This window comes from Anopheles funestus, chromosome 3RL (assembly GCF_943734845.2).
Source record: "Anopheles funestus chromosome 3RL, idAnoFuneDA-416_04, whole genome shotgun sequence".
NCBI classification, from domain to species: domain Eukaryota; kingdom Metazoa; phylum Arthropoda; class Insecta; order Diptera; family Culicidae; genus Anopheles; species Anopheles funestus.
In genome coordinates, this window is record NC_064599.1 from 28,897,017 (window position 1) to 28,909,629 (window position 12,613).

At 38.6% G+C, this 12,613-nt stretch overlaps 1 protein-coding gene across 23 annotated transcripts in view; it reads left to right on the forward strand.

Annotated features, from left to right (window-relative positions):
* The window catches only part of LOC125767566 (uncharacterized), a 183,468-nt gene that overhangs the window by 43,467 nt on the left and 127,388 nt on the right, over nt 1-12,613 (forward strand). For all 23 annotated transcript variants that reach the window (XM_049434258.1, XM_049434249.1, XM_049434252.1 and 20 more), the window contains one exon: nt 4,929-5,076. In XM_049434258.1, the coding sequence (XP_049290215.1) occupies nt 5,037-5,076 (40 nt within the window). In that variant the 5' untranslated portion in view covers nt 4,929-5,036. The remainder of the gene's footprint in view (nt 1-4,928; nt 5,077-12,613) is intronic.

A 12,613-nucleotide genomic window follows, 5' to 3' on the forward strand; every position in this document is an offset into this window, starting at 1 on the left:
CTTTTTTTATTATTGAACCAACTGCGGATGGTGCTTTGATGCATGCAGTTCGGCTTTTTGCTTTCAGCAGCACCACGGGACGAAGTGGAAAGTGGGATAGCTGTTGGGTAGATTTGCATATGAAAGCTGGTTGGCACCACTTGCTGCCGTTTACCCATTGAGAAGGTCGCGCTCGAACGTCTTTGACGGTTGCAACGATTATGCGCTGACGTAAACAGGAACCGTTTGCAGCACATCGTCTTTCGACGTTGGATATTTTCGCTCATTGGAGCCCGGGAAGTGTTCTTGTAGATGGCGCATTCCGTGGGGGTGTGTGAATGTGTGGCTAAAGTGGGCAGAAGAAGCATAAGCACACTTATGAAGATATCCTGTTGCACGAGCTCATAAATCTTCCACCAGTCAGAGTGAATTCCGGCAACCGAACATTCGACCCTTTCCATCATCCTAACCTTCGAACCTTCCGCTCCTCACCTAATTTCGTGTCGTAAGGAAAGACGGTCTGTCTAATGTGTGAAAGGCCACGGCGTCAGCTAATACCGTAAGGCTTACCGGCACATAGAATGTGCTCGATCGTATGGCACATGAAGCAGGAATCGAGTTACAGCGAAACTCGCGGCAAATAGCTCATGAATTAACGGTTAGCCACAGGCTCGGAACGTAGGCAAGGATGGGTTTGATAAGCTATGCTTGGATGGGTCTGTTTAACCTACATACTCTATTCATTTGTCAAAATTTTCGCACTAAAAGCATCAGTTAACGAACGAAGGGTAATGATAGTTTCTGGGATGCGGGATGTGATAAAGTCGGTTTTTGTGGGTAATGAGCCTGCGGCATTAAGAGTAGACCGAAATGTGTAGACCTTTGTGCAGGGTTAGTAATACTATTCGTAGTATAGTTTTTGTTGGACAGGGAGTATCTGATGTTTAGAAAAATTTTGGAAACATATAACTTTTGTTAATACTTTTGTCACATTTGTCATATACTTAAGACTAACCATTTAGAATAATTTGTTGCTATTTAAGTTTTTAACGTTTTTTTGTAATTCAATTCCATTGGCTACATTTCTAAGTTTCTATCTCTGTATATTTTTTTTTACTTTTTATTGCTTGTTTGAATATTTTGGGGTCAATGGCAGCAGGTTCTTGACTTATGTTGTGCTCAAGATTTTGAATATTGATTACTTTATCAACAGCACATCTTTCTCTTTAGAAATCTACAGAAGAAAAACTGAGGTGCAGTCAGATCAGTCAGTCGACCCAACTGTGAAAAAAATCTTAAGTACTACATGATACACCCTGCATTTCATGTAGAAAAGAGTTCAAAGGAGATACATTTCTTTATATTCATTAAAATGCTCTTGGTTTAAAAGTTACTAAAATTAAATTAAAATGTAACTAAAATGCACAGATGCATAAATTCTCCCATGTTAAACTATCTCGATGCAAATTTGTTGATTTGAAATACTTTTGTTTCGATTTTTATTGCTATGCGCTACAACAAGCTTCGAAATAAAAAAGCAAAACAAACTAAACTTAATTAGTAAGTAATTAGCATAAATTCGCTTAAAAACAGAATTTTTTTTCGGTTTTCTTTTTCGGCATTTTCTTAGAAAATGATAATAAATGAGTCGCGACCATATAGCTTAGATCAAACCGACGCTGGTAGCAAAGTCGAAGCTAGCGGTATAAAATGTTTCCATCACCTTTTCCCACTTATCTCAACCTTGGGCGCCGTCTCGCCCCGTCTTAGCAGTTCTTTGTGCAAAAGTGGTTTCTGTTACTTACTTAATTCCGAATCCCGAGCATCTAGCCACCGTCTTTAGGCGGCATTCTCATCGCATGCCGAGACTTTTTGAAACAAAAGCCGGCTTACACAAGGGTACGGCTCTTTGTAAAGGCCGTTAATCATTCTTACGAGCTAACGGGCCAAGGGGAAGGAAGCATGGAACAGGAGGAACTTCTCGTTTACAAATGCTTAAAGAAGCGGGAACGGAAACGCTCGTTTGGCTCCAAATTTATGACAAAGTTGAAAAGTTATTCGACAAAGTTCTTCTGTGTTGTCCGTGCGCGAATAAGAATGGAAATGTTCTGCATCTAAGGAATGGCAAGCGGCAGTGGCTTTTTTAAAGAGTGAGCTATGGATGGGCCAGATTTTTTCTTCTTCACCTTGGTGTACACTTGCTTACATACGTAAACAGTGAATTCTTTTCCCCATTTCTTGATGGTTCGCGTTGTCAACCGATGAGCGATTCCCAGCGTTGAGACGTGGAGGAATTCTTTCCCTGCTGATTGGAGATATCATCGTTCGCCTCAAGCGGTTGGTAAAGAAATATGAATTTCTATTTTTCGGTTTACATTTTTCCCGCTGACACAAGCTTGATTTCTTCGCATACTTGAAATGAAAACAAAAAAATCACCCCACATCAAGCGGGAAGCTGAAGGTGTGTGCTCTCATCGTTGAACGAAGTTTCTATTCCTTTTTATTGACCAATTTTTATCGTATCCTCGGGGATCCGGCTTTGTGTTGTGGCAGGTTGACTAAGAGGCTAGAAAGCATATCAATGCCGGTTTTCCATCAGACACCGGTGAATTGTGCTACTTTTCTTACGGCAAGTCGGTACACAACGATTGAAGCATTCAATTGTTTTCAAACACTGATTGAAGATGTTTCCGTTTGGCTGGGGTAAGATTTGTCCTTTATACGAGAGCCAAGGTGAAATGTTTGTGCGTGTAGGGTAGACAAGTTTTTTGTGATTAATGTTTAATGTTTAATAGTCGTAACGTTTGTCTGGACTTTTTTGGTGAAACAATATTTTCTCATTCAAATTTTTTGAGTTTGCTTTAAAGGGATAGTCTTTTGAGGAACGTTGGATTATTTATACTAAATTGGATTTTGTATATTACTGAACAAAATATATAAATTACGATTTATAAACTACATTTTTGAAGAACTCACCAACATAAAACAAGTTTATAAAATTGTTAATAAATTGCATGGTATTAATATAGGATTAAATTAATCAAGAAAAAAGTGCTTCAAGTCTGCTTATATCAACGTAAAAATGTCGTAAATAATACATTTTTATGTCTTTTTATCTTGTTTGATATGTTATTATATTTTAAATATTATTATAAATATATACAATGGTTATTAAATATTTATAAATATTAAGCTTATTTCAATCACTTCGTAAAGTCGTTTGTTTTTATTTTTTTGATAAAACGCATTTTTTCTATTGCAATAATGTAAATCATATCAGACTTTAATAGCATTCCCACAATTTTAGCCGCAATCTTTTTCTATCTTTAAATTGATTCAATTAAAAACTTTTCTATACAATCCAACCAACAAAAAAAAAACAACATGGTTCGTTCTTTCGTTTTGTGATCAATCATTCGTATGCTCGTGTCTAGGTGGATTGTGATCACGTTTACACTTTTGCACCGACCATCAGACACGGGGGGACACGTGCTCATTGTGGTCTGTCATCAAAATGGATTCGGCTTGTCACAGCTGAGCTTTCTCTTTCTCTCTCTCTCTCTCTCTCTCTCTCTCTCTCTCTCTCTTTCTCTCAATTGCGTTCATCTAGAGTTTGGGTTCTAGTTGGGAGATTGGGAGGACTGTTTCTTGAAGAAAAAGCACAGGAAAGAAAGCAAATTTATGCCCGAAACGCGTTAGCAAAGTTGAAAAGCTTGCCTGCCGTGTTAGCATAAAGGGCGGAAGTGGAAATGGGTTTCTTTTCTTCAACTTTTCACCCCCCACCCCCCCAAAAACCGTTCGGTTGCTTATGCTCTATCGAACCTCTGTCCTGTTGGTTTTCCCAGGTTGTTTCCCCTCCGTACAGGACCGGTTATAATGATGATCTTTTAAGTTATTTATTATTCATGCATTTGTTGAACATTGCGCGAGATTGTTGAAGAAGTTACAATCGTAACTGTGCACAAACCGTAGGGATGGAAAGTGATTTGTGGCATGATAAGCGAGGATGAAGGAACACGGTATGAGTGTCTCTTTATGAGATTTTACTTTACAGTATAAGGAAAATAGCACTTGAAGTTAGCGGTTCGATTGTACTACATAATGGAATGTGTGGGTGTGTTGGATAATATTTTCCTTTGTAGTAAAGCATATGTACTTACAATCAAACTCAGCCTCACAAAACGTGTTTCATGCATGTTCCTTTTTAACATGATTTTTTTTCTTTTTCCTCTTACATAATCATATCAGAAAAAGGGTCTCCAATAAATGAAGGTACACGCGTTTCATTCCATCGCATCACCTTGTTTTGTGCTTACACAAAAGCGATGGTATTCAATAGAGCAATGAATAAGAAAGGAAAATGTTACCTTTTCGGGTTATCGTTTTATCAAAAGTCAAGCTTGGGTGGTTTTTTTTTTGTTTTTCATTTCTTTCCACCCCCACCCCCCTCCTCATTCTCGTCAAGACAATGAAGTTCGTTGCTGGTCAATGAGCTAGCGTGGAAGAAAAATGAAGGTTAAACCAATAAAAGATTCTTGCGGCCAAAAAGGTAAGAAATGGCAAATGGCTTATGGGAGCAATTTTAAAACCCGTTTTTTTTGTTGTGTCCACGGGGAGACTTTTTTCTTTTAGGGGTGTGTTTTTTTGCAATGTTGGATCATAACGATGGACGCAGACACAGCCGGGGTAGATAAAGCGAAATCGGTGGAAAATAATCTAAATTATGATGAAGGGTAATGCCTTCTAGGAATTGGGTGGAATTGTGTTGCATGCTATTATGAAAATGAAATTTGACCAAGGTTCTCTCCTTTTTGTTTCTTCCGTGTACATAAAGTATAGCAATTTACTTTCTATCGCAATAGTTTCGATATTTTTTTTGCATTTAATATTTGATAATATATTTAAAAAAATGTGTTTAATCATTTTTAAATTTATTACTTTAATTACAGTGAAATCATCAAGGCACATGCTAATCTAAGAATAATCAGTGCAAGAAGATGAATGTCAATTTGCTTCAACATCCGTCAATCAAGTAGAAGAACGTCTGGCGTCCAGCGATGACGTCACAAGCTGTGTATTGTCTAAGTCTTCAGATACGTAAGTATCAAATGTTTAATAAAAAAATTGAAATAAGAGTGTTTTGTTAGCATAATATAAAAGTTATCTGAAGGGTGGATATATAATCAGTATGTTCGATTATCAGCATTTAGCTTTTTCACCTTGAACTTCAAGGTTTCATGAAAATTTGGTGAATGTTCAATGTTTAAACCATTTTTACTTAAAACATGTTTCGAAGACCTGTGAATCAATTGACTTGAAATTTAATTCCCATGGCCTGTTTTTATCTATGATATACAAGGCTAATATAGGAATAACAAAGACTTTAGTGATCCAATATTCTTCGGAGGAGTATATTCTTCGTTAGTTTTTGACCTTCAGTTCATGTGGGCGGTGTTGGAGATGCTAGAGGGACAGGTCTCTTCACTGCAGGACCGATCAACCAAAGCCCAATGTCCTGCCCGGTGACCTGTTTTTGGAATAGATTTCTCTGTGTTTTATTAGCAAAATAGTGACACGTTTTCGATTAAAAGTCGCTTTTTCAATTTCAAATTTTGACCATTTTTGTCAAAAATAACAAAAAAACCTTATCAGCAATTGTAAGCATGAGGTTCTTACATCATTTTTAAAATATCTAGAAATTTTTGGATTGCGATTTTTTACGAAACGATGTTTTTCACAGCGCTTCGATGAAAACCTTGAAAAAATATTAATTTTTGTGTTTTTTTGTTTGTTTATTCTGGAATGAGTATCCCTTCAAATGGAGACGCTAACCATCCAATATAGGAGGATGAATTTCTTTAAAAAAAACTCAAAAATGATTCGAGCTTCTACATGTACATCCTACCCTTTAAATAATTAGTCTGAGGTGATTGTATGTAGTAGTGGTGAAATTTCCCACTCTAGGGACCTATTTTCCTCCTTTCTACAGCACGGTTTAGTAAAAATGACACCTAAATCAAACCACTCGATTTAACAACACGGTAAACAAATCGTGTACAATTTGAACGATAATTTCATTCCCGGAGTAAGCAAAAACAAAGCGAAAAAAAGAAAAAAAACACGCAGTAAATTGTTTACGAATTTATGGTGGAGAAATTTTACGACCATCAGCAAAGCATTTGTGGAGCAACATACCGAAGCTGTGGGCGTTTAATTTGTGCTTGTTTACACTCTCCACCATCAATCTGCGATGCTATAGTTCGGGGGCTGCTATTTTGTGTGTGATGAGGTGTTGTTTATAATTAGAACATTTCATCCGAACGGGTAGACGGAGCCAAACGCGTTGGGTGTGTGAATGGTGCGAATGTTTAACAAATGACCAGTCGTTGAAGTCAATGATTTTATTGATTATTACGCTATGGTGCGGTTGTGCAACAAAGTCATTGTCAATTTCCTGTGCCGAATTTCCCACTGCGTATGCACAGCGGAGATTTGATGGGTTTTTGCATAATTTATGGTGTATAATTTAATGCAGAGTGTGAACAGTACGCAAGTTTAAATATTTTATTCGAGTTTTGCAGATTTAAAATTTGAGAAAAAAAGTTTCTATTTGTTAATAAATTATTTTTGGGTAGATATAACGATCAGTTTTCAATTTCCGAGAGAGAAAATGAAGAAAACTGTATCTTCTTTTTCTTTTAAACATTGGAAAAGGTTAGCAAAGATTGTTTCCCACCATGTGTTTGTGTTGTTTTATTTATTAAGGTAGTACAGTAATCTGCCAAAACATCCTTGGGAAAGTTTTGCCTACCGTAGTCGGTAACTTTTCCACTAACCTTGTTTGCTCACGTACACCGCACGGGGTGTAGCATCTTGTGTGAGTTCGAGTAAACAGAATTTACCGGGCCCGTGTGTTGTTGGTTTCCAAAAAAAAAAAACAAAACAAAACGCAAAAACCCCATACGTGTAGCCGCATTTGCACGTACGGCCAACGGTGTAATGTTCACAAAACGTTCGAGTTGTGCTTCTTTCCCGGGTTTAACTTCGCTTTTCCGTCCCACCGTCGCCACCACCACCAGCATCGGGTGTGGTAAATGCATCGTAAATTACTTACCAAAGTGGGTGGATGCACTCTTGGTCGGCACGAAGCCGCATTTTAACTGCTTTTGCTTTTCTTCGGTGCGCGATCTGTCCCGCAAGGCACGAACAGCTTAAAAATATTAAACGGCCAAACCTGTACCTCTCCCGATCCCGTCACATTTTCGCGTGTGGAAGGAAAAGCCGGCGGAAAAGCGCACGCAAAAGTGCTAAAATAAAACAATAAAACTCAACAAAACGAAATGGCGGGGGGTTTGTGTGGAGAAAATAAAAACAACTAAAAGAATCCTCATCCAAGCGGGGGGTGAAAGAAATGAAAAAAAAAACACAAAAACGAAAACAAATGAAAAATGACAGAAAATGCAAAACAATTGTCATTAGTTGTAGTTAGGCGCTGTTGGAAAAAGGGCGAAGCTTAAGTTTGTGTTTTTTTATTCTACAGTGGAACGGAATAACGGAAGAAGGAACTTATTTAAAGTTGCTTATTATGCTGTCGCTGTTTGTATGTGTGTTTGTTTGGGAAAGCAATCTAATTTTGCCGAAAAAGTTGTACCGTGTGTTGGGAAGCAGTGAACGGGAATGCAAAACGCAATTGCATTTGTTCAAAACTCCCTCGCGCAGGGTCAGAGCAGCGTTTTTAGCCAAATGTCATAAATCGATTTTTGGTGGATAGAAAATAATTAAAATAGAAGTAGTTGCTAGTTTTACGATACATTATCTACTTTCGCTTCTCTTTTCTGCTCTTGGTAGGTTAATAAACATTATTATTAATTAAATTAAATTAATTAAAGGGCGGCCCGGTGGTGCATGTGATAAACGGCGCCAGTCCACACGGCCGGACCGGGTTCAAATCCCATCCGGACCGTCCCCCCGTAGCAAGGACTGACTATCCGGCTACGTGGTAAAATAAAGTCTAGTAAGCCAGAAATGGCAGGCGTGACCTGTAAGGTCGTTAAGCCAAGAAGAAGAAGAAGAAATTAATTAAAAGATGACATAGCTAAGATGATTTTATGACATTTATAAGCAATTTTCGTTAAAATAGAATCAGTTTCATGAAATGGTTTATTATAATAAAAACCAGAAATAATCTACGCAAAATGATGTGATGTCGATAACGAGACCATACATCTGAATTAGTTTCAATATTTTATTTTGCCCTTTACTTGGCGATGCACTTATTGTGACTTACCTAATTGTGGAAATATTGTTCATAAGATTGACAAAATATTTGTTTTTTATGTTCATGAAAGTTGCCTAATATTGAGGAATATTAACACTTCGTCAGAAATATTAGGTAAACTGTCAAATAACTTGAAGGACGTTTTTTTTTTGAAAACATGAAGGACGTTTTTTTGTCTACTTTATAAAAAAACTATTAAATGTCCTTCCGTTCCACTACTTCCCATCAAATACGTAAGCGTAATCGTTTACGCACTGTTTCTGTGGCGGAAAGGTTCATTGAGAATGATTGATTCCATTACTTACGCTCAATTTAATGTCAACGAGCTGGATAGCGGGCACGGTGGCAGTGGCAAGCACTTGCGTCGTCCCGTTTGAGTTGACGTTTGTGATTAGTCCGTTAAACGAGCATCCCGGTAGAGCAATCGTGATCCGGATGGCATATTGGCCGTTTAATCTCACCTCACTCCACACGATTCATTACCCTGATAGCTCTGTGGGTGTGTGTGTGTGTGCATAGGAAAATAGCTCAACGATTTGTGTTCCCTAGGAAGCGCATCGCAGAAGGAAAGTCGAAGATGTCTTGATGCCGTGAAGACCCAAGTCCATGATAACGACAACGACGACAATCGTTTTGTTCATCCTGATGGGGTGTATCAATCGTGTGAGGGTGAAATAATGGAGTCGTGTTTGCGAATGCGACTGTGTGTGTGTGAATATTTCTATTGTTTGAAAGGAAAATCGTTCGTTCAGTGACATCTTCCGTACTCAATTAGAGATGGTACGAACAAAAAAAAACCCCTTTAAGAGAAGCACGGTAGCTTTCGAGATGCTTGAGTCTAGACTCTATATATTTTTGCCAATGGTACACTGTCAGAGAAATGATGACTCGTGCGATACCGGTAAGAAGCCACTGGAATATTGGTGTGTATTTTATACTTCCATTGATGACTGCTAGCATAACGTACGGTAATAATATGGTTCTATCTTTCTTATAAGTTTGGTTAGGAAATGAAGGAAAACTGAAACGATTTATGTAACAAAAATAAGAAAATCGCAAACATTCTTTTACAAATATTTCACGAAAAAAAAAGCTTTAAAAAGACTCTTCTCCACAAGTGGAAATTTGAGGATATTTTTTTGATCTTTACATGCTTCTTTCTCGCACCAGAAACAATATCTCCGGAATCGTCTGGAATAGCTTCAGGAAAAATATACCCGTGTTTTTCCTCCCATGTTTTGTCCATCCGTACACTTCACAAAACAAACGTTTCTTTCATTTTGCTTTCGAGCATTAGTTAGCTTGTGGGTAATGGTAAACCTGTCCCCTCGCACTTCGGATTACTAAAGTTTTCCATCTTTCCCTGTTCGTTTTTTTGTTGAGCACTAACTGCTCGTTACGTTTCGTCTGTTTCCTGTCCCTGACCGAGAAGACACTCACACACTGGCTTCATATCTCCATCGGTTGTCTTTCCCGGAAGTGGTACTCGCACCCAAAACCGGCCAGGACCATGTAACGCTATTCTTTTTTTAAGAGCCTCATAAAAGAAGTTAATTTTCTGAAGTGGAATTTTGGATGATAAAAATATCCGTAAATCTCGTCTCCGTTTGTGGGGTTTGCTTTCGAAGCGTGGCACACTGGCGTGGTGTGTTTGTGCCATTTCTGCCTGCTTTAGTGTGGTACAGCCAGCAGCAAAACCGACCGCGTGATGGGCAGGGAAGAGGAAACATCATCCGAAAGCCATACGGAAAGTTGTTCATTTTGGTGTAGAAACAAGAAAAGAAATTGCTCAAATTACTCGCACACATTCATCGGTTTCGCTGTAATGGGGTGTGAAATAGTGAATGTTCGAGATCAAACGTAACTGATAAGATTGTGTTTTTTTGCTGTGCCAGAACGGAAACGGAACTGCGGTGCTGAGAAAACGATACAGGTTCGTGACCGTTTCGCCAGATTATTTGATATAGTGACTCCCAAGGGTCGTTAAGTTATAGCTATAATTTTAAGAAAAGAAAGCAGGAAACAGGTTTTTTTTGTTTATTATTTATGTTGTTTATTTATTACTAACAATACTCCGCTTTTCATCATTTATAATATTGACTATTTTAATATTTTTAAGGTTCAAATTTAAAAGAATTTTGAGTGAAATATTTTTTTTTCACTTTGCATAGCGAAGGCAAATGTTTTCGTAAAACCTTCCTCCCTTTTGTTTCCGACGACCATGTAGCTAATTTTCTACCGTATTACATATGTCCTTCCGTTGTTCGCACTTCCTACCGGTCGAGTTAGTCGTGTCATGACGCTATCCATCACAACGGTGAAACGTTTGGTTTAGACATTGGGAGGTTGCGTTCGGTGAGAAAAAACTAACCAAGGCTGCTGCCTTCACCGTGAAGCATCATGCCTTGTTGGGGTGAGTTTTTGTATGTTTTTTCTGCTCTTATAAATGACTCTCTGTCATGCATCGTACATCATCGTAATGAACATGAGGAAATCCGTTTTTCGTAACCAGTAACGAATCCGACTTTTACGTCCCGTACCGGCAAGAGGTGTTGGTGTGGATTTTTTTTATTTTCTTCTTCAGCGAACTCATTTTGTGGTCTGTGCAAGTGTTTGTTTTAACAAACTAACACGCGTGCACGGTGTATTGGGGAAATAATTTTCGCAAAAGGTTTTCATATTTAATACGTGGTGAATTTTTTTTGCGTAGTGTTTGTTGTTGGAAAACATTAACGTTTATTAAAGGACAGGAATTAAAGAATGTAAAAATAGAAAAAATACCATATGTTTGCAGGATATACTAATGGATCTAGTTTTTATTTTTATTTATTTACTATTTACTATTTTCGATTATTTTAAGACGACGCGTTTTAAATTTAAGATAAATATTATATTAATTCATTTTAACAAACATCAAAGTAGGATAAACGCTTTGAAAAAACTCTTCCTTTAATTAATCTACTATTAAATGAAAAATGTATCATTTACGTGTAATTTCCTACCAATTTCAAGTACTTTTCAACATCGAGAAAAATGTCTTTTACAAAGAACCATTTCCAGTTTATCGTTCTATCACACCGCAACACGCAACACTTGTGGGACTCGGGTTCGTCCCGATGGGAAAATGCGCCGCTCTTTGATGGAAAATATTTTTGGCAAAAAAAAAGAAACAAAATCCTCCACCAACAACCTCCGGTACAGAAGTCCCATGGCTGTGACAGCAATGGTACTTTCCTCCGACGCTGCAATCCAACATTCCAGAGTTCAATTGGAATTGGAATTTCCGATTTTCAATGTCGAAAAAAAACCCTGCAAAGAAGCTTGTCGTTCCAACGCTCCAGTCGGTGTCAGTTTGTTTAGCCGGTTACCAATCGAGTGTTACTTCCGAGGCTTAACACTCATGGGATGTGCTAACCGGGTGAAGCAGGATGTTGTAAATGTTGTAACACTTGATTTCTGAGACCGCGCTCTCGCACTTTGCCCATGTTCCGTCGTGCTACTCGGGGCAGCAAGTTTCAGATACCATTTTTCGATACCGGGAACCGTTCGCAGTTGGAGCGATGTTTCGAACACCTCGGTATTGATTCATTTGGAAAGCGGCCAATGGGTGCACGGTTCTTCGCTACATGGCTTTCGCACCAGCACCAAAAAGCAAATAGTCGACCGGTACGAGCTGCTTCGAGTCATACTGCCACCCCGGGGGACGGGGGCCTCAACAAGGATTGGGTAAAAATGTCGAATATTCTCCACCATGGGCAAAACGAGGGCCGAGTTTGGATTTGAGCATGATTTATTATGCACTTTGATGGTGTGTTTGCTTCCGGTCTCCATCAGCTTTCGGTCCGAAAGCGGGAGTTGCCCTGGGTGAAGGTTTTTTCGTTTCCTGTGGGCTTTTCTGCGTTCCCCTTGTGGGAGTTTTTGGTTGTTGTAAGATTCACACGACCGTGTAGAAGTCACTGGGGTTGAGGCAGGCCTGGGTGGGTTTGGAAGCGAATATACGATGTGGTATGCTATATGGATTTTCGTTCGTACAAGCTGTAAATGCAACAGGGACGGCTTTTGATCGGTTGTGTAGCGTTTCGTGTTGGAGGCAGTTCATTTCATTCAATGGTTGAAGTTGAGCACTGCAACACCAACGTGCTGTAATGAGCAATCCGTTGGTAAGTATGATGGTGTTGATGATTGGCATACAGGATTACTAACGATTTATTGACTGACGGTATCATAAGCGGCTTTATAAGTAGTGAATCCGATTATTTTTAATGTTATGAAGTGTTGGCATATGGAGGAGCAATATTCGAGGAGGAGCGATATTATATCTGTACTTGTCTCTACTTCAAGCTAGTGATGGCAATG